Below are 21804 nucleotides of genomic sequence, written 5' to 3'. Positions count from 1 at the left end.
ATCCTTTTACAAATGGGTGGGGTGAGGGGTCAGGAGAAACATCCAGGTCTTCTCATGCTCTGAGTGTACAACATTATGCCCAAATGCCAGGTACATTTACAGTAAAACTTACAGCTGACAGCTTCTGTTAATTCTTGTTTGGCACTTTATCAATACAGAAATGCTTCCATATAGCCACACTACACACACAGCAAGAAATTATTTAAAATGATGATTTAATGACTGTGACAGTAATGTTTTATTGTAGGAAATTTGGAAAATTATAAGAAACATGAAGGAGTAAACTGTAAGATCCCCAAAACTGTGCTTTGAACAGCTTCATTTATGAGATCTCAGCCAACTAAAAAGGTATTGTGATCAATTTCCCACAAAACCAGGGAGGGCTGAATGTTCTAGAGGGTCCTTCCTAACAAAAGCCCTACAGCTGAAGCCCTATTGTTACATCTCTGGTAAATGTAGCTCAAAGCCCGGGCTTAAAGTCAGTGTGGGCTCTTAATGGGAGCATGGGAACCACAGCTTGTAAACTAGAGGATCTTGGATGGTGCTTTTGTGCCTAATTGGTAGTGGTCCACCCTCAATTATTTTATCTATGAATTATCTACTGTGAAAATTCTCCTTGACATTTATTTCTGCACTAATTTGACATCTGCAGATAAAAGATATTAGGTGAGAAAGCTTAGCCCTTTGCCTTCACTGAGAGTAACTGGGTGACCCAGGTCTTTCCTTCTTTAGAAATAAACATGGGAAGCAATAACATGAGACAGGAGAATGGGCTAGAACCAGATATTTCTTGGTTCAAATCTATCCAATGCCTCTATTACAGATTGAATGTTTGTTTCCCCCCAATGTGATGGTATTTTGGAGGTGGGATCTTTGGGATGTGATTAGGTTTAGATGCAGTCATGAGGGTGAGACCCCCATGATGGGATTAAGTGTCCTTATAAGAAGAAGAGAGACCAGAGCTCCCTTTCTCTACCATGTATGGACACAGAGAAGACAGTCACTAGAGAGCCAGAAACAGAGCCCCTCACCAGGGAACAAACCCCTTGATATTGGACTGTCCAGCTTCCAGAACTATGAGAAATAAATGTCTGTTTTGTAAGCCCATCAATCTATGGTATTTTATTATGGTTTCCAGAGCTGACTAAACAGCCTCTTACTAGTCATTTTCTATATTTGTAAACAGAGATGATAATAGTATCTACCTCACAGGTTTACTTTAATAGTTTAATGATAAATTGCATGTAAAACACAGAGTACAGTGTTTAGAGCTTAGTGAATGCTCAGAAAATGCTACTATGATAATGATGATGATGATGAGTAATGAAACATAGCTACTTCAGGGTATAGTTACCTTTAGGACAGAAACAACTAGTTGTCCCTTTGCTTATCTTTTATATGGATTGGTCTCCACAGGAAACCTTGGGTACTAAAACATCCAACAAAACTGATACTATCTCTTGTCACTATAGAGATATTACTTCATGCCAAGTGTTTTCAGCACCTAGCAATTCCTGGTCCTATGAGAGTGTTGCATAAAGATTATAGAACAGTGACCCGTCAGAATTTTTCTAACTGTGAGTCCATGAAACAGGGCTTCAAACTGGAGACTTCAGAGTATTTCAACTATACTAAAGACATCTGGACTAATGGACCAATATGGAAAAGGTATAGATCAAGGGCCAGTCTGTAGTTCCTAAATGGGAGTGATTTTGTCCCTGGAGATATTTGGCATTGTCTGGAGACCATTTTGTTGCCATGACTTGTAAGGAGATGTGTATGAATGGTAGAGGCCAAGGATGTTGTTGTTAAATACCCCAAATGCACAAGACAGTCCCCCACAGCAAAGGATTATCTGGCTCAACATGTTAATAGTTCCATGGTTGAGAAAGCATGAGTTACAAAAATGTATGATCATAGGTTACTTTTTTTAAAAGCAAAAGTGACTAGAGTGAAAATTGACTCCAAGTACATAAGGCATAGGTACAGCATTGGGAGAACTATAAAGGGATACAAGAATTTTAACCATCAGGCTAAATGAGAAATGACACATGCTGGAAGAAATGACATGGTTCAAATGACATGGTTCCCGACATCTAGAAATAAAAATTCCAGAGTTGCTTCCAAATACTCCATGTATGTCCTGATGAATGACCTGTGAGTTTTCTTTGGAGAAAATATTCCATTAGTCTATTAAAATAGAATTTAGCTTAATAACCACCTTTAAACCCATGACTAGACTGTCTTTCCTTAGGCTGGAAAGAGAACTTCCAATCCAGCCTTCTGGTGGATGAGTGGAAGTGAAGAAGAAATGAGACAGAGTTTTGAGGAACTGGGTTATCTGTGCAGGAAATTTGCCAGTACACTCACAGAAACCTGTGCTCTGCAAAGGGGAGGGTGAGTCATTGTGATTCTGCCCAGGATCCTGGTGTTGTGGCTTGACAATATAGCCTGTCTACAAACAAGTCAGTAATGTTTGAAATCTGATCATAATTAAAGTAGGCTGGATAGTAGATTTTCCAAAACATCCAAGTAATCATGAGAAATTTATTTGGGTAAATATTTGAGAAGCTTTGTAAAATACAGTGTTATTCTCAGGAATCTTAGAAATGTGTTGGAAACATGCCATATCTTTTGACCTAAAACAGGAGTCTGGTTTTTCAAAATGCAATAGCTTTATTAAGTGGATGCCAATCAACAACTAAATATCCTCACACCAACTGCTTTTCTCATTTTATAGGACCAGCATGGTCATCTGAAACTCTGTGCAACCACAAACTCAAAGAGCCCACCCCAGCTCCTGTGGTATGCCATCATTCCTCTCATGATTAGTCCATCTGGTGTTCTAAGTCAGATAGCTGACTCTTTCCTAATCAGTTCCTACACCTCATAAATTTGACCATCTACATGCCTCCAGAATTCTCTTCCAATTTCATTGCCATTGTCTTATTTCATGTTTACCATCTTTTGAATGGATTTCCTCTGATGTTTTCCTAATTTTGTCTTGTATGTGCCCACACCCTCTCCAAATCCAATTCATCCTCCATAGTCAGTGTTCTTTATAGAACAAAAAATAATTTTTTATCCAATTATTTGGCTGCTTGACATTATTTAATAACTCCCTATTGCCTCTCAGATAAAATATGAACTTCTCCAGATGTGCTATGGAAGATTCTAGCTATCTTCCCTTCATTGTTCTCATTTCCTCACCCTCATGTGCCATGTCAAATGGCTTCCTATGAGATTTGTGAGTTTTCCCATCTCCTGGCTTTTATGCACACTTTTTCCTTTGCTTGAAAAGCCTTCCCCTCATACTTCACCTCCTGGACAACTATTTTTAGATAGTCAAGCCTTTTCTCTAATATCATCTTCTCACACAACCCCATCCTGAGGTCCCAATCCAGGTGCTTTCTTTTGTAAGCTCAACAAGAAACAGGTATTTCCATTTTAACCTGTACAATATTACGTGGGTATACTTTTTGGTCATAAATCTGTCATTCTTGTAGGACTCTGTAGATCCCAAAAGGCAATGACTGTGATATATTTAGTTTTCAGGCTGGTGCTCAACCCACTGAACCATACCAGCCAGGACTAATGACTATGGTATATTGTCTCTGGCCTCCAATGATTGGCATATACTAGATGCTCCACAAAATATTTGTTGAATTAATGTCCCTATTGTCATAATAAATCATTATATCAAGTAGGAATTATTATTTTATTATAGCCATTACTTGCATTTGAAGAAAATTATATCCTGTGATCTCGTGTGCTTATTTAAATTATACATCAGAGTTGCATAGTCCACTCTTACATAGTTTTTTAAAATAAAATTATTGCTTTCATTAAAGCTGCTTAATGTCATTGTCTTATTAAGAGACTGATGGTCAGGACCACAAACCCATTCATATAAACTTAATAAGGAAAAAGAATCTTTGAACATCTGGACAATCTTACAGAAAAAAAGTATAGAAAGAACAAGGTCTCTGCAAGGAAACAGGCTATTCGGGGCAGCTTCTCTCTTTCTTTTGATGTGAAGCCACAGGGCCTCTTGTTTCTTCCTCTTTCAAGTGTCTGCTCCTTTGACTGCTCTCTCCTGATGCATTGTCTCTCCATTCCCTTTCATTCTGGATGGCACATGACTCATTTGCCACACAGAGACCTCAGGCTCTAACCCTATATATTTCATCTGTTAATCCACTTAGTCTCTTAAATCAAAATTTGAGGCAAACTCTGATTGGGATGGCTTAGTTTAGGCAACTCAGATGTTGTCAGAGGCAGCTTCATCTGATACAAACATGGTTACTGGGGCTATGGGCATGACAGAAGGCAGATTCTCTTAGAAGTGAGAATGAGAGGAAGACAATGAATGGTGAGTCTATTATACTAAATGCTAGTCTTCATGACAGAATCAGAAATTAGCTCACAGTTATTCAATTCCCTAATATTTTTCTTTATTAATATACCTGAGGTAATAAAATATTTACAAGGACTTCAGTTATTCATATATTTCTTAGGTTTACATACACATGTGATAAAATGATAAGGAAAGGTGAAAGAATGGTTAATACAACATTAATAGCTACATGGGAATAGCTACATGGGAATCTAAAGCCAGGCACACAGGGGGCCTCAAACAGATTGTTAAATTCTTTTTACTAATCTGGGTAATAGATAATGCTTATTTTCATATTTTAAAAGAAAATTATACAGATACACTGCATAAACTCTGTTGCACATTTCATTTATTTTGCAATAAAAAAGAAAAATGTAGAATTGAATGGTACCTTTTGAGGAGTCTTAGAAAGTTTAGAAATGCATTATTAGATGGGAGAGTAGCAGGATGAGTTTTAATGTACTTCCCCAAAACAAAAGGTACATAGTACTACAGAGGAATAGTACTAAACTATAATTCTCATCATGTGCTCCCAGACCAGCAGCATTGGCACCACTGGGAACTTGTCAGAAATGTAAATCCTTCAGCCCCACCCAAGATCTACTGAATCCCAAATTTGGGTGGAGATAAGCAAAACACAGATATCAGTGTTTTAATGAGCCCTGCAGGTGGTTCTGATGCATGTTCAAATTTGAGAACCACTGAGCTAGAGGAAGGGAGCCTGTCTTACTGGAAGTCTTGCAGGCCTCACAACCTTGGTTAATTGACCATATCTGGCACTGGCCTTGTAGGTCAGAAACTGGCTCATGTTACTGCATGGAGAGCAGAGTATGAGATCTTGGGAGTTGGGGCCCTCATTACCAAGTTTATGACATAGAGTGTATAAAATGATACTACCAATTTATTTATTTGTATGAAGGTCCAAAAGACCTAGGTATGAGTATCTCTTCCTACTAAAAGACCTGCACAAGAAGATGTTTACCTGGAAGTCTATTTGGTGGAGAACAGTAACTTTCATAATTCAGTTTCTTGGCACCAGAATTTGAAAGCTTAATCCATCTATTCATCCCTCTATATCCATTCATCCCTCCATACAACAAGTGGTATTTGACACCTGCTACCTTTCAGGAATTATGGGGTTTAGGGTCCAGTGGCAGAGAGAGCCACAAATTAAATAAACATTTAGTGCATAAATGACAAGTACTATGACGGAAATAGCACATGAGCCATTAGAGTACATAAGGGGGGTGCCATCATAGACTACAAGGAAGTCAGGGGAATAGTTAAACTAGGACCTGAGGGGTGAGTAAGCCAGTGGGAGAAGGTGTGGGTAACGGAAGCATTCTAGGCAATGGAAAAGTATGTGCAAAGGTGCTGAGGCAGGAAATAACTTGTAAATTTGGAATATAAAAACAGTCTGGTGTGAATGTAGGTACTGGCTAGGGACCATCTCATCCTAGGGACCATAATATGTGAAATCTGTTAAATAATATTTCTTCCTTAGACAGACTTTGATGGGTACTATCAGGATTTGCCCTATGCTCTGTGGTTGCAATATCCCCTTCTGAGACCAATTCTATGTTGATAGATATCATATATGAAGATACAGTTTCATCCTGCCCCTCTGTGAATCATCATGTCTTTTTATACTAACTTGGCATATCTCTGTTCCAATCTAGCTTATGTTGACTTCATAGTTTAGCTCTTACAAAGCAATCTACTTCCTTTATTTCCAGTTTCTCAGGGGATTGTTCCCAATAGCATGTTTTAATCTTCTAACTTTTTTCTGTGTATTAAAAGCCAGATCTTATTACAACAGAAATCTTAGTATATGGCATATTGTTATTTTATTTAATTTTTAATGATTTTATTTATTTTCAGAGATGGGATTGGGAGGGAGAAAGAGAGGGAAACACTAACATGTGAGAGAAACATTGATCAGTTGCCTCTCACATGCCCCCAACCAGGAACCTGGCCCACAACCCAGGCATGTGTCCCAACTGGGAATTGAACTGGTGACCTTTCAGTTTGCAGAATGATGCCCAATCCACTGAGCCACATCAGTCAGGAGAGCATATAGTTATTTTAAAAATATTAATACCCAATGAGTTGGTCCCTTACTCTAAGTACTATTTACCACAAAAAAAAAACTAGTGAAACACTCAATTTTAGTCTACAAATCTTTATGAGATTTCTATGATGTATGTGGCCCCCTGGCTTTAAAATAAATATTTATTCATTTGCTTGTTCTGTCTTAACAAGAGCCTAATGATTAGTAGGGGAAAGCCATATTTTATAAATAGGAAGGCCAACGCTTTCATAAATGGGGGGGGGGGCACATTTATGAAGTCACTTGTCACTTTGGACAAGTGACTTAATAAACATTAAGTTTATTAATGTTTAACTTAATGTTTATAAACATTAAGTCACTTGTCCAAAGTCACTCAGCAAGTCAGAGCTAGAACTTGATGGACTTGCCAGCATTTTCTAGAACTTTCATAAAATTTCAAAATAGGACTAGTTCTTAAAAATCATCTAGTTTATTTTTCTAAAACTTTGATGTGCATCTGAATAATGAGGACCTTGTTACACAGGCAACAGTATGGTGGTTACCAGACAGGAGGGGGTAGGGGAAGTAAAGGGGATAAAATATATGGTGATAAAAGAAAACTTGACTTTGAGTGGTGAACACCCAATGTACCACACAGATGATGTATCATAGAAACATGTACTTGAAACCTATATAATTTTATTAACCAATGCAACCCCAGTAAATTTAATACAGAACATATTTAAATGCATATTCTGGCCTAGTAATCTGGGCTGGACCTGAGATTTCATAATTCTAACAAGTTTTCAGATGATTTTTTTGTCCAAAAAGAGGCAAAACAAGAACCTTGAATCCTTATGTACTACCAGAGCTCTTTCCCTATATCCCAGGGCCATCTTGAGAACTTTTCCCCAGACGGTTTTAGCAACATGTATCAATTACTATGGCTTTATGCAAAATAACAACTGTGAAGTAGAAATGGACATTTTATTTTTGGAATTTTTTAACTTTTTTTACAGGGAATTTAAATATCAAGGGAATCATCCTCTGAAAGGCCAGGCTTGGCTACTCTATCTAAAACAGCTTCCTCACTCACCTACCCACCCACCCAGAGTGGTTGTTGTCTGTCCTTTTAAACAACACCACCACTGTTGGGGACCACTCTGTGTGGTTTCAGAGACTGTAGCTCCATGCAAGCAGGCCTTAAAATAGGCCAGTGAGTCTTGACTGAAAAGCCAAGAATGCAGGTGGCAGGCATGAACTGACACTAACATGGAGGGTTCCTGAGCGAGATTAGGCCTAAAGAATACATTGTATTCTTTGAAGCCTGCTTTGCTTTGCTATAGCTCTGCTGATATAAACCAGATGTTTAAGTTCAAAGCATAAGGAGTTAACTCCTTGCTTCATGAAATATGTTTTTACAACCATTTGGCATCAGCATGTCTCGCAGACCCTGACCTGAGATGATCTCTGTGTTTCTTCGATTGTCATCTATAGATAATGCCAGTTTTTTTATGACTATAGCCTTTTGGACATTGGTTGATAAGCTATGCATGTGTGCTGTATTTCCCTGCACATTCTGATCCCAATAAAAGCCATTTGGAGAAGGGCTCAGAGCATTCTCCACTAGAGGTAATTGCCAACCCCTTTCCTGCCAGAACAACAGATTATGTCCAGGACAATTTATTCTTATCCATGGCAGCCAGGAGAGCTCCACAGGACAGGGCATCCCACACACCTAAAGATTCTTATTTAAAAACAAGGTTCTTTTCTCCTAATTGTCTGTCTCCTTTAGAACTCCACTGGAAGGCCGTATCCTTTATAAAATGAATAGATGAGTCAGTGTCGAGAGTCTGGGAATGGCCAGACATGTGTTCCTCAATATTCCTTGGCTATTGAGTCACCGGGAGAAGTAAAAGCCATTGTGAAGTGAATACCATTTGTCTTCCATTGAACGTCTGAAACTTAAACTATGCTGGATCCTGGAAGATAATAGATAGATAGATGATAGATAGATAGATAGATAGATAGATAGATAGATAGATGATAGATTGAGATAAATAGATATAGTTTTGGAAGTCCATTAGTCCTTTGAGAAAATAGTAACTAAAATTTGTTCAGCACTGTTTTAAACTCTCTACACATTTTAATTAATTTAATCCTCATTAATCCTATAAAGAATGTGGTATCTATTACTACAATTTCTATTTTACAGACACAGAACCTGGGATTCATGGAGATGAAGTGGCTTGTCCAAGGCCAACCTATAAAAGTGCCTTGCTTCAGGACACATCTTAACCATTGCGCTTCACCTTATAGTGTGACTTACAACAGGTAGGAGCACAGAAAAGATAGACATCTCAGTCACCCCTTTGGTTTCCCATAAAACAATCGTGTACATTTTAAAAGGCGCTGGGCCCTGGCTGATGTGGCTCAGTGGATTGAGCACCAGCCTGTGAACCAAAGGGTGGCAGGTTTGATTCCCAGTCAGGGCACATGCCTGGGTTGCAGGCCAGGTACCCCACTAGGGGGAGCACAAGAGGCAACCACACATTGGTATTCCTTTCCCTCTTTCCCTCCCTTCCCCTCTCTCTAAAAATAAATAAAAAAAATATTTTTAAAGTAAATTAAAGGCGCTGGATAAAGTAGTTGAGTGTACAGCTCTGGAGTCATGCTGCAGGGTTCAGTGCCTTCGTGGCCACCTTCTCTCTGGGTGATCTTGGACAAGCTATTCATAGCTTTTGTGTTTGGGGTGTTTTGGTGGGGATTTTTTTTTAATATTTTATTTATTTATCTTTAGAGGGGAAGGGAAGGAGAGAGGGAGAGAAATATCAATGTGTGGTTGCCTCTCATGAGTCCCCTGCTGGGAACCGGCCTGCAACCCAGGCATGTGCCCTGACTGGGAATCGAACTGCGATACTCTGGTTCACAGGCCCGTGCTCAATCCACTGAGCTACACCAGCCAGGGCTGGTGGGGATTAAATGAGTCATAACATACACCTGGCACTCAAGGACTCAATAAATACTGGGTAATGATATCCTTTTTAGTCAAAACCCTCTTCAAGCTGAATGTTATGAATGGTCTTCAGATAGAAGATAATTATCAAGATGTTAACATCCTTTCAGTTAAGGTCAGGAGTTGGAGCTTTGAGATCCCATGAAAGGCAAAAGCAGAATAATGAAAGGAAGACAAATAGATACCTAGCCAGGAAAATTGATGAACCCATTCTGAGAAATGCAGAATGTACATGAGCTATCTGCACTACCCTAACAAATGGGATGAAGGAAATCCTTCCTTGTAAACATTGTTTCTTTTCTGCTCCTTTAAGTAGAGTTTTCATTTCAGGAACCTCTCAACTGACCCAGAAGGACATCCTCTACAGACTGCAGTTGTCAAAAGCAAAGTGCATTATTTATTACCAACGAAGTTGTAGCCCCAACAGTGGATGCAGTGGCATGTAAATGTGAAAACCTGCATACCAAGCTAACTGTGTCTCAGAGTCCCAGAGAAGGGTGGGTGATCTCAAGGAGATGATAACGTGAATAACCATAATTGCTGTAGACAGCTTTCACCAAAGAAAGGCAACAGTGAAAAGATATTCAGCCCATGAGTTGATGTGGTAGAAAAAAAATGAAAATAAAACAATGGGCAAAGGGAACGATTGGTGATTATTACTGTGTTAATAGTGCAAAACTCTCAAACAGGAAACAGCTTAGCATATAAAAGAGTTTTTCATAGGTTAGGATTTCCAGGAAGCAGACCATGAGACAGATTAGTTGTATAAGAAGTTTATTAAGGAGTTCTTTTGGGATCAACAGCTGAAAAAAAGGAAGAAAGATGTGGGATTTGGCCAAGAAAGAAATTTATCTCTCCCAAAAAGCCCCTGGCCAACCCACTGAGACCTTTGGAGTTTGGATAGCCCCTCAAAGCTAGCCCCAGCTAAAGTAAGAGGCCCTGGTCTTAACATACCCATACCAATCAGTGTGAGTGGAAACTGTCCCTAGAAGGAGGCCTGACCTTAGACAAGGCAGCTTTCTTCAGCCAAGGTGATCTTTAAAGAGCACCAAGCACCCACAGGTGGTAAGTGCTTTATCCTGCAGTGGGATTTAGGAGGTGCATCACAGTATCAACCACAGAGCTGTTATTGTCTTCCAGAAAACTAATTACAATCAGTCCTGTGTGGGCTATGTAATTCCCTTGCTGACAGCAACATTTTTCTCAGGGTATAACAAGAGGAACACTTAATGTTAATGATGCAGTTATAAAACTAAATTATTCTGATGTGCAAGTCCTGCTGTGGAGTACTTCCAGGGGCCTCTTGGAACACTTGTAATGTATTAGTTATCTCTTAGCTTTAGGTTGGCAGCAAACTTTCTGTCTAGAATGAGCATGCTTTACTCGAGGATTTGGGAGCACACTTGCAACTCTAGCTGTTTCTTCCTACTTTCTTCAAAAAAGCTAATATGTATTAAGTTCTCCCCAAAGGCCAAAAAATACTGTTCTCATAAAAATAATGTTAGAATCACAATAGCAGCTACCATTTATATGGTCCTGGTTGTGTGCCAAAAGCTTTTCTAAGTACTTGAGATATATTAACTTATTAAAATCTCACAAAAACCTAGGGGGAAGATACTATGATTTTACAGATGAATAAAGTAAAATGCTATGATCTGGCAGAGCTGGGTTCAAACCCAGGCAGTCTGCCTTCTGAGCCCACACTCCTATCTGCTGTGTTTACTGCCTCTGGTAGTGAGAGACTGATATGGTATCTCTGTCTTAGGTTTCAAAAGAAACCATATCTATGATAGAAGTGGCAGGTACACAGCTATAGCTACTATCCATTTTTCAGGAAGATAATCATGGAATCATAGACTAAACACTTAGTCTACCTCTGCTAGCTTTGAGAACAGCTTTTGTATATTTCTTATGGCCTGGATGTTTCTGCTTCATTTATTCTCAGCCTAATACAAATAAAATCTGTATGATTCCTAGGCACTGGATGTGAAGTATTTATCTACTGTCAGCTGCCCTAATGTACTACTTACATAGAAGCCCATTTATTCTTCAGGACTGAATGTTTTCTTTCCTTTTAAGCGGGTCCTTCCTTCCCTGAATGGACACTTAGATCATATTCAATGTTATTGTTTACTGTTTGCAGAAGTATGTAGACTTGTATGGGGAAACAGAAAAACAATCCTTTCAGGGGTCAGCAAACATTTTCTAAAAAAGAAAAGGACATTAATACTAATATTTTAGACTTTCCATACCACGAAGTTTGTCACAATGACCTCTACTGTTGTACAATGAAAACAGCCATGGGAAACCAGGAGAAAGATGGCAATGGAGTAGGACAGAGCAGATTCCACTTCCCCCTACACGTGGTCAGAAACACCTGGCTGATACACAGAGGAACAGAGCAAATAACCAACAGTACCCCAGCATATGTGAAAATAAGAGACGAGAAATTGTAGCAGACAGTGAAAAATCAGATGGTAAGGAGACAGTTGCAGGACAGTAGGGTCCCAGGGACCAGAGCAGAGGCAGGGGCACCAACAGCTTTGACCTACACCAGGCACCCCGAGGCCTGCGCCGGGCGAGTCTACCACAGACTCTTTGGGAGCCCTGGGCAGGCCTCAGGGTCCTTGGGAGAGAGCCAGGTCAACTGCTCCCTCCCTCCCCAGACAAGCAAGGCTTGGGCAACACCGGGAGAGACCTGGTTGCTTGAAGTTGCAGAGAGGGGAATAAGGACAAAGAGGCAAACACACAAGGGCTGTGATCACCCCCAGAGTCTGTGATCTTGGGTTTGGGAGAGTTGAGAGTCACAGTGTCAGTCTCTGACCCCGATAGTAACCGGTCTGGCTGGAAATTGGGCTGCACTGAGCAGCAGGCTTGAGTAAGAGGAAGTTTCAAAAAGTAAAACTGCTTGGGGGATTCTCCTGTGAAGGCCACTAGGCCCACTGCCCACCCAGCCCTGGGTTCCCCTAGAGCATTGTGAAGGGTTTGCGCCCAAACCCACGGGACTGAGGCAGCCTAGCAGGGCACAAGCCCCCATACCCCAGTCCATGACGATGATTCCCGGGGAAAGAGTGCTCTGAAGAAGACCTGGATCCCTTGTGTAGGGCACTGGGGAGAGGTGACAGACTAGCTCTTGGGAGAGTGCTCACAAGACTGGCTGCCTACACATCAGAAAGGGAGAAAGGCCACACCAATCGCCCCTCATCTTGCTGCAGCAGGAGAGACCAGAAAAAAACGTTTGGCCATTTTGAAACCAACAAAGAGGTGGGTTTTTTGTTTGTTTTTTTAAAGTAACCTTTAATTATTTTAAATTTTTTTATTGTTTTGTCTTTCAGTACCTTTTTCCTTTCTTTCCTTTTTTCTTATTTTATTCCTTCCTCCTTTCCAAACTTATATCTTCTTCCTCCCTTCTCCTGCTTTTTTATTTCCCCCACAAGTGAGACAAGAAACTTGGAAGTGTGAAAGGACCAGAGTTAGACCCAAAGAGGGGGAATTTCAACAGTAGAGGCAGAGAGACAAATCTCACTTTGCTATTGCAGAGAAACTACAAGCTACTGCATATTTGTATTATATTTTATACTTCTTCTTTTTAAAGATTTTATTTATTTATCTTTGGAGGAGAAGGGAAGGAGAGAGAGAGAGAAATACAATGTATGGTTGCCTCTCGTGTCCCTGCTGAGAACTGGACCGCAACCCAGGCATGTGCCCTGACTGGGAATCGAACCGCAATCCTTTGGTTCTCAGGCCCGCACTCAATCCACTGAGCTACACCAGCCAGGGCCATATCTGTACTATTATTTTTTCATTATTCTTACATATTTTATTTCAATAGTATTTTTGTATTCCTCTTCTTTCTGTATAGTCTTCTAAGCTTAGCTTCTTATATTGTGTCATTTGACAGGTTTCCCCTGTTCTCTCTTCCACAGTGTATTGCTAATTTACTATCCTTCATGTCACTTGTGTTCCTTTAGCACAATACTCAAAGTTCTATACAAGCTATTCACATTATCCAGATCACATAGATTCTGTCACATGATTGTTGCTCTAATATTATTGTAAATAATAGCTGTTCCATACAATTGTAAATACGTGACAACACACTCCCACATCTTAGCCCACTTCATAGTTTCCTGAACTCTATTACTGTAGTGGTTAACTCTATTCTCTCTCACACTACACCTATTTACTATCCTGTACTCTCACCTTACCTCAGAATCTGACCTCCCACAACCTCACTGTTTTCTAGATTCAACTCACAAGACTTCCTGCCCCAACAAGAGTCTTATCTTCTGTCCATCCTTTCTTAAAAGTGGCAAGTTAGGTTGAAGATTATGGTTAACACTATACATAGCCTAAAGATCTCCTATTTCTTCTGTACTAGCTGCTACTGTAAATATCATAGAACACTCTCCTGCTATCATAAATCATTTTGCCTCCTCCTCTAACTGATCACACACACACACACACACACACACACACACACACACAAAGAGTAGGTGGAAGCAATGAACACCAGGATACCCACTGGAAGAGAAACCCCGACAACAAAGGAACCACCAACAGATAACAACAAAAGAAGGTAAAAGAAGGAGTGGAAACCACACAAACCTCAACACAAGACCTATCTATAAATACAACTAAATAGTGGAGAAACTACCCAGTACAAACAACTGAACAAGAGCAAAAGAGAATCCTCAAAACCTTGCACACACAGAAGAATTAGCTTCAACACAACCTGCCCTCACCAGTACAACAAATTAAAAGAGGAGGTGGACAGAGGGACCATCAGTTAACCAGCTGGTGGGAAGGAACCACAAAAGAAAGGCCCCAAAACAACCAAAACCTGAAGACAAACACAGAGCCAACTAAAGGACAGCCCAAGACAAGTGAACTTGGGAGATCAAAGAGACTACACCATTGAATCTCACAGGTATTCTACCACAGAAGTTCACACCATAAACCCAGGGAGCCAAACAGATCAATTTAAGAAGCTGAAGCTAACAAGAAGAGTCTCACAAAAAAATGGAAAAACAAAGAAACAATCCCCAAATGAAAGAAAGAGTAAGCCTCAGAAAGAATGCTAGATGAAAGAGAGACAAGTCAACTCTCAGATATTGAATTCAAAGCACTGTTATCTGGAAGTTCAAAGAGCTCACAGTGAGCTACCAGGAACTACAGGGGAGCTACAATGAACTCACCACAAACTATATCAACATGAAAGAGGAAATAGAAACTATCAGCAAGGGCCAAGAGGAAATGAATAATACAATTTCTGAACTGAAGAACACAGTGGAAGGAATCAAAAGCAGGATTGATGAAGCAGAACATCAGATCAGCAAGTTGGAAGGCAAAGTAGAAAACACACGCAGAAAGAGCAAGAAAAGGAAAAGAAGCTCAGAAAGAATGAAGAGGGATTAAGAGAAATGCAAGACAATATGAAATGTAATAATATCCGAATGATAGGGATACCAGAAAAAGAAGAAGAAAAGCAAGGGATAGAAAACCTATTTGAGAAGTAATGATGGAAAACTTTCCTAATTTGGTGAGAGAAAAAGTCACACAAATCCAGGAAACACAGAGAGTCCCAATCAAGAGCAACCCAGAAAGGCCCACATCAAGACACATCATCATTAAAATGGCAAAATTCCAAGACAAAGAGAGAATCTTACAGGCAGCAAGGGACAAACAGGAAGTAACATACAAGGGAGCCCTAATAAGGTTAGCTACTGACTTCTCAATGGAAACACTCCAAGCAAGAAGAGAATGGCAAGAAATATTCCAAGCAGTGAGAACCAGAGGCCTACAACCAAGGCTATTTTATCAAGCAAGGCTCTCAATCAAGATGGAAGGCCAAATAAAGAGCTTTCAAAATGTAAGAAGTCTAAAAGAATACACCTCCACCAAACCAGCTCCGTAAGAGATGCTAAAAGGACTGCTTTAAGGAAAGGAAGGAAAAGAGAGAGACAGAGAGGAACACAGGTACAAAAATGGCAATGAATAAGTACCTATCAATAATAACCTTAAATGTAAATGGATGAAGTGCTCCAATCAAAAGACAGAATAGCTGAATGGGTAAGAAAGCATGACCCACACATATGTTGCCTACATGAGATCCACCTCAGGAGAAAAGACCTACACAGACTAAGAGTGAAGGGCTGGAAACAAACTTTACAAGCAAACGGACAGGGAAGAAAAGCTGGTGTAGCAATACTCATATCAGACAAAATAGACTTCAAAACAAGGGCCATAAAGAGAGACCCAGAAGGTCACTTCATAATACTCAAGGGAAGAATCCAGCAAGAAGACATTAACATCGTAAATATATATGCACCCAACGTAGGATCACCCAAATATATAAGAAAAATCCTAGAAGACTTCAAGAAAGATATCGACAGCAACACAATTATAGTAGGGGATTTTAACACCCCACTGTCAAAAATGGACAGATCTTCCAAACAAAATATCAACAAAGATATAGCTGCACTAAACAACACCCTAGATGAAATGGACTTGACTGATATATATAGAGCCCTTCACCCAAAAGAACCTAAATACACATTCTTTTCAAATGCACATGGAACATTTTCAAAGATAGACAACATGAGAGGACACAAAACGAGCCTCAACAAATTCAAGAAAATTGAAGTCATACCAAGCACTTTCTCTGGCCACAAGGGACTGAAACTGGAAACAAACCCCAAAGGAAAAAACCCCAAACACTCAAAATCATGGACATTGGATGGCATGCTATTAAACAACGAATGGGTCAAGGATGAAATTAGGGAAGAAATCAAAAAGTTTCTGGAAACAAATGAAAATGAACTCACAACAACCCAAAATATATGGGACACAGCAAAGGCAGTCCTGAGAGGGAAGTTCATAGCAATACAGGCCTATCTAAAAAATATAGAAACATTTCAACCAAACAACCTAACCCTAAACATACAAGAACTTGAGGAACAACAACAAAGACAGCCCAGAGCAAGTAGAAAGGAGGAAATAACCAGATTAGAGCAGAATTTAATGACATAGAGACTAAAAGCACAATTCTAAAGATCAATGAATCCAGGAGCTTGTTCTTTGAAGAGATAAACAAAATAGACAAGCGTTTATGCAGGCTCATCAAGAAAAGAAGAGAGAGGACTGAAATAAACAATCAGAAATGAAAGAGGAGAGATGACAACTGATATCACAGAAATAGAAGGGATTGTAAGAAATTACTAGGAAGAACGGTAAGCCAAGAAATTTGAAAACCTTGGTGAAATGGAGAAATTTCTAGAAAAAAATAATCTTCCAAAACTCAATGAAAAAGAAGCAGAAAACCTGAACAGGCCAATAAGAGCAGATGAAATTGAAGCAGTAATCAAAAAACTCCCATCACACAAAAGCCCTGGACCAGATGGTTTCACAAGAGAATTCTACAAAGCATTTAAGGAAGAGGTAACCCTTATTCTTTACAGACTATCCCAAAACAATTCAAAATGATGGAAGATTTCCAAACTCGTTTTATGAAGCCAGGATCATTCTAATTCCAAAACCAGAGAGACACAAAAAAGAAAGAAAACTCCAGGCCAAAATTGCTGATGAACATACATGCTAAAATCCTCAATAAAGTATTGGCAAACCGCATCCAACAATACATTAAAAACATCATATACCATGACCAAGTGGGATTCACCCCAGGGATGCAAGGATGGTTCAATATTTGCAAATCAGTAAATGTAATACATCACATAAACAAAAGCAAAGACAAAAATCACATGATTATATTGATGCGGAAAAGCTTTTCATAAGGTACAACACCCATTTATGATAAAAAAACACTCAGCAAAGTGAGAATAGAGGGAGCACATATCAGGGCCATATATGAGAGACGTACAACCAACATCATACTCAATGGGCAAAAACTAAAATCTTTCCCACTAAGATCCAGAACAAGACAAGGTTGTCCACTTTCACCACTTCTATTCAATACAGCATTTAAAGTTTTAGCCACAGCAATCAGACAAGAAAAGGAAATAAAAGGTGTCCAAATCGGAAAGGAGGAAAAAAACTGTCACTCTTTGCAGATGACATGATAGTGTACATGGAAAATCCTATAGACTCTGGCCCAAAATGGCTCTACCTAATAAATGAATTTGGCAAAATTCATTTGGTCTATGTGTCTGTTTTCATGCCAGTACCAGGTTGTTTTGATCACAATGGCCTTGTAATACAGTTTGGTATCAGGTATTGTGATCCCTCCTACTTTGTTCTTCTTTCTCAAAATTGGTGCAGCTATTGGGGGTCATTTATGGTTCCATATAAATTTTTGAAGTGTTTTTTCTATGTCTGTGACATATGCCATTGGTACTTTGATAGGTATTGCATTGAATCTGCAAGTTGCTTTGGGTAATGGACATTTTGATGACGTTAATTCTTCCAATCCATGAACACGGTATATGTTTCCATTTGTTTGTGTCTTCCTTGATTTCTTTCTTCAGTGGGAGAAGAGAGGGAAAACAATGGGATGCAAAGTCAATTCCAGAACTCAAAGGCACTTTTGTATACCAACAATGAAATGGCAGAAGCAGAAATCAAGAAAAAATTTCATTCTACATAGCAAAAAGAAAAATAAAATACCTAGGAATAAACCTAACCAAGGAGGTAAAAGACCTGTGTGCAGAAAACTATACAACACTGAAGAAAGAAAGCAAGGAAGACACAAACAAATGGAAACATATACCATATACCATGTTCATGGATTGGAAGAATTAACATCATCAAAATATCCATACTACTCAAAGCAACTTGCAGATTCAATGCAATACCTATTAAAGTACCAATGGCATATGTCACAGACATAGAAAAAACACTTCAAAAATTTATATGGAACCATAAATGACCCCCAATAGCTGCACCAATTTTGAGAAAGAAGAACAAAGTAGGAGGGATCACAATACCTGATACCAAACTGTATTACAAGGCCACTGTGATCAAAACAGCCTGGTACTGGCATGAAAACAGACATATAGACCAATGGAACAGAACAGAGAGCCAAGAAATAAACCCAAGTCTCTGCAGTTGATTAATATTCGACAAAGGGGAGAGCAACATAAAATGGAGTAAAAATAGCCTCTTCAACAAATGGTGTTGGGAGAACTGAACAGCTATGTACTAAATAATGAAACTCCACCATCAACTTACACCATACACCAGAATAAATTCAAGGTGAATCAAAGATTTAAATATAAGCTATAACACCATTAAAGTGCTAGAGGAGAACATAGGCAGAAAAATCTCAGATATTTCATGCAGCAACATTTTTACTGATATGTCCCGTAGAGCGAGGGACATAAAGGAAAGAATAAACAAAGGGGATCTCATCAAAATAAAAAGCTTCTGCAAGGCTAACGAAAACACTATGTAAATCAAAAGAGAACCAACCATATGGAAAAACATATTTGCCAATCATACCTCAGGTAAGGGTTTAATCTTCAAAATACATAAAGTATTTACACAGTTCCACTCGAAGAAGACAAGCAACCCAATTGAAAAATGGGCAAAGGACTTGAACAGACACTTCTCCAAGGAGGACATACAGAGGATCCATAGACACATGAAAAATGCTCAATATTGCTAGCTATCAGTGGGATGCATATTAAAACCACAATGAGGTACCACTTCACACCAGTCAGAATGGCCATGATAAACAAAGCCACAAACCACAAGTGTTGGAGAGGTTGTGGAGAAAAGGGAACCCTAGTGAACTATGGGTGGGATTGCAGACCTGTGCAACACAGTCAGAAAAACACACTCAGAAAAACCCTCAGAAAGAGGAGAAGTTACAATATATACCACATAAATAGAAAGTATTGTAGGAAATTAATATGCAGAACCAAGAAATTTGAAAACCTAGGTGAAATCAACAAATTTCTAGAAAAACATAACCTTCCAAAACTAAATGAAGAAGCAGAAAGCCTGAACAGACTAATAACCTGACCAATTTGAGGCAGTAATAAAATAAAAAAAACTCCAAACAAACCAAAGCGGAGGACCAGACAGGTTCACTAGAGAATTCTAGAAAGCATTTGAAGAAGAGCTAACCCACATCCTTCACAAACTATTCCAAAAAATCCAAGAAGACAGAAGACTCCCAAACTTTTTGTGAAGCCAGCAACATCTTAATCCCAAAACTAGAGAAACACAAAGCCAGAGACACAAAACCAGAGAAATCCCCAAACCAGAGACACAATAAAGAAAGAAAACTTCAGGCCAATATTGCTGATGAATAGAGACGCTAAAATCCTTGACAAAATATTAGCAAACCGCATCCAGCAATACATTAAAAACATCACACACCATGACCAAGTGTGATTCACCTCAGCGATGCAGGGATGGTACAATATTTGTAAATCAATGAACATAACAAATTACGTAGACAAAAGCAAAGACAAAAATTACATGATCATACCAATAGATGCAGAAAAAGCTTTTGATATGGTACAGCACCCATTTATTAAAACACTCAGCAAAATGGGAATAGAGGAAAGCATTCCTCAATATAATAAAGGCCATATATGAGAGACTTACAGCCAACATCATACTCAATGGGCAAAGACTAAAATCTTTTCCACTAAGATCAGGAACAAGAAAAGGTCTGCTTTCACCACTTCTATTCAATATAGTATTAGAAGTCCAACCACAGCAATCAGAGAAGAAAAGAAAATGAAGGTCATTCAAATTGGAAAAGAGAGAGAAAAACTGTCATTTTTTGCAGCTGACATGATAGTAATAAATGAATTTGACAAAGGAGTGGGATACAAAGTCAATATTCAGAAATCTAAGGCATTTTTGTATACCAACATGAAATATCAGAAACAGAAATCAGGGAAAAAATCACACTTGAACCCACATGAGTCCACTCAAAGAAGACAAAAAACCCAATTAAAAAAATGAGAAAAGGATATGAACAAACACTTCTCCAAGGAGGTCATGCAGATTGACCAGAAACATATCAAAAGATGCTCAGCATCACTAGCCATCAGAGAGATGCAAATTAAAACCACAATAAAGTGAGACATCACTTTAAAGCAGTCAGAATGGCTGTCATAAACAAATCAACAAGCAAGTGTTGGAGAGGATGTGGTTGGATCCCTACTGCACTGCTGGTGGTAATGCAAACTTGTTCAGCCACTGTGGAAAACATTATGGAATTTCCTCAGAAAACTAAATTGGAACTGCCTCTTGACCCAGCAATTCCACTGCTGGGATTGTATCCAAAGAACTCTGAAACACCAATCCAAAAGAACTTATGCACCCCAGTGGTCATAGCAGCACAATTTACCATAGCCCAGTGTTGGAATCAATGTACGTGCCCATCAGTAAATGAGTACATCAAATACTTTGTTACATTTACACAATGGAATTCTATGCATCAGAGAGAAAGAAGGAGCTCCTACCATTTGCGACAGCGTGGATGAAACTGGAGGTCATTATGCCAAGTGAAATATGACAGGCAGTGAGGAGCATACCATATGTTCTCACCTTTAAATGGAACATAATTGACAAAAGAAAAAAAGCAGGCAAAATATAACCAGAAATTTTGAAATTAAGAACGATCTAACAGTAATCAGAGGGGAGGTGGGAAGGTTTAATGAGGGGAAGGGTTTTCAGGAACTACTACAAATGACATGTGGACAAAACCGTGGGAGAGGGTGGAAGCAAGGGAGGGAGGTGGGCTTGGCTAGTGTGGGGAGAGTCATGGGTCGAATAGGCAGACGTCTGTAATTGAACAACAATAAAATAATTTTTAAAAGTCCAAAAAAGAAGTAAATGAAATAATTCCATTCCACTTGCATGAGAAATAATTAACTATTTAGGATTTAATGTATGCAAAGGGGTAAAAAACATGTACTACCAAAATTATAAGATGATGAAACAGCCCTGGCTGGTGTAGCTCAGTGGATTTAGCATGGGCCTGTGAAGCAAAGTATTGCCAGTTCAATTCCCAGTCCGGGTACATGCCTGGGCTGCGGGCCAGGTCCCCAGTAGGGGACACATGAGAGGCAACCACACATTGATGTTTCTCTCCCCCTCTTTCTTCTTCCCTTCCCCTCTCTCTAAAAAATAAATAAGTAAAATATTTTTTAAAAAGATACTTCAACAGAATGCTGAAAACAGTATATATTTTCGGACACAGCACTTTTTCATCTTCTACTGAAATGAGTACATTGACCTGGCATTATAAACACTGTAGACAGTTTTTGCTAAAAACCCACTTTGTACGAAACATTCTCATTCCTGAGTGATTTGTAGGGGTTCAAACAATTCATTACTGTTTTATAACAGAGAAATGAACTT

General features: G+C 39.1%; 1 protein-coding gene across 1 annotated transcript in view; it reads left to right on the top strand.

The window, feature by feature from the left end:
• The first annotated feature begins 503 nt into the window (after positions 1–503).
• LOC118993402 (acyl-coenzyme A synthetase ACSM3, mitochondrial-like) overlaps positions 504–21804 on the top strand; it is an 81087-nt gene continuing 59786 nt past the window's right edge. The window contains 6 exon segments of the mRNA XM_037055782.1: positions 504–541; positions 1417–1637; positions 1640–1668; positions 2255–2469; positions 9779–9860; positions 9862–9959. Of these exon segments, the coding sequence (XP_036911677.1) occupies positions 504–541; positions 1417–1637; positions 1640–1668; positions 2255–2469; positions 9779–9860; positions 9862–9959 (683 nt within the window).

This window comes from Sturnira hondurensis, unplaced genomic scaffold (assembly GCF_014824575.4).
Source record: "Sturnira hondurensis isolate 20B ecotype Veracruz unplaced genomic scaffold, ASM1482457v3 Scaffold0008729, whole genome shotgun sequence".
Taxonomy (NCBI): domain Eukaryota; kingdom Metazoa; phylum Chordata; class Mammalia; order Chiroptera; family Phyllostomidae; genus Sturnira; species Sturnira hondurensis.
Note: the sequence above shows the minus strand (reverse complement) of the source record. Positions and strands in the feature narration are given on the sequence as shown.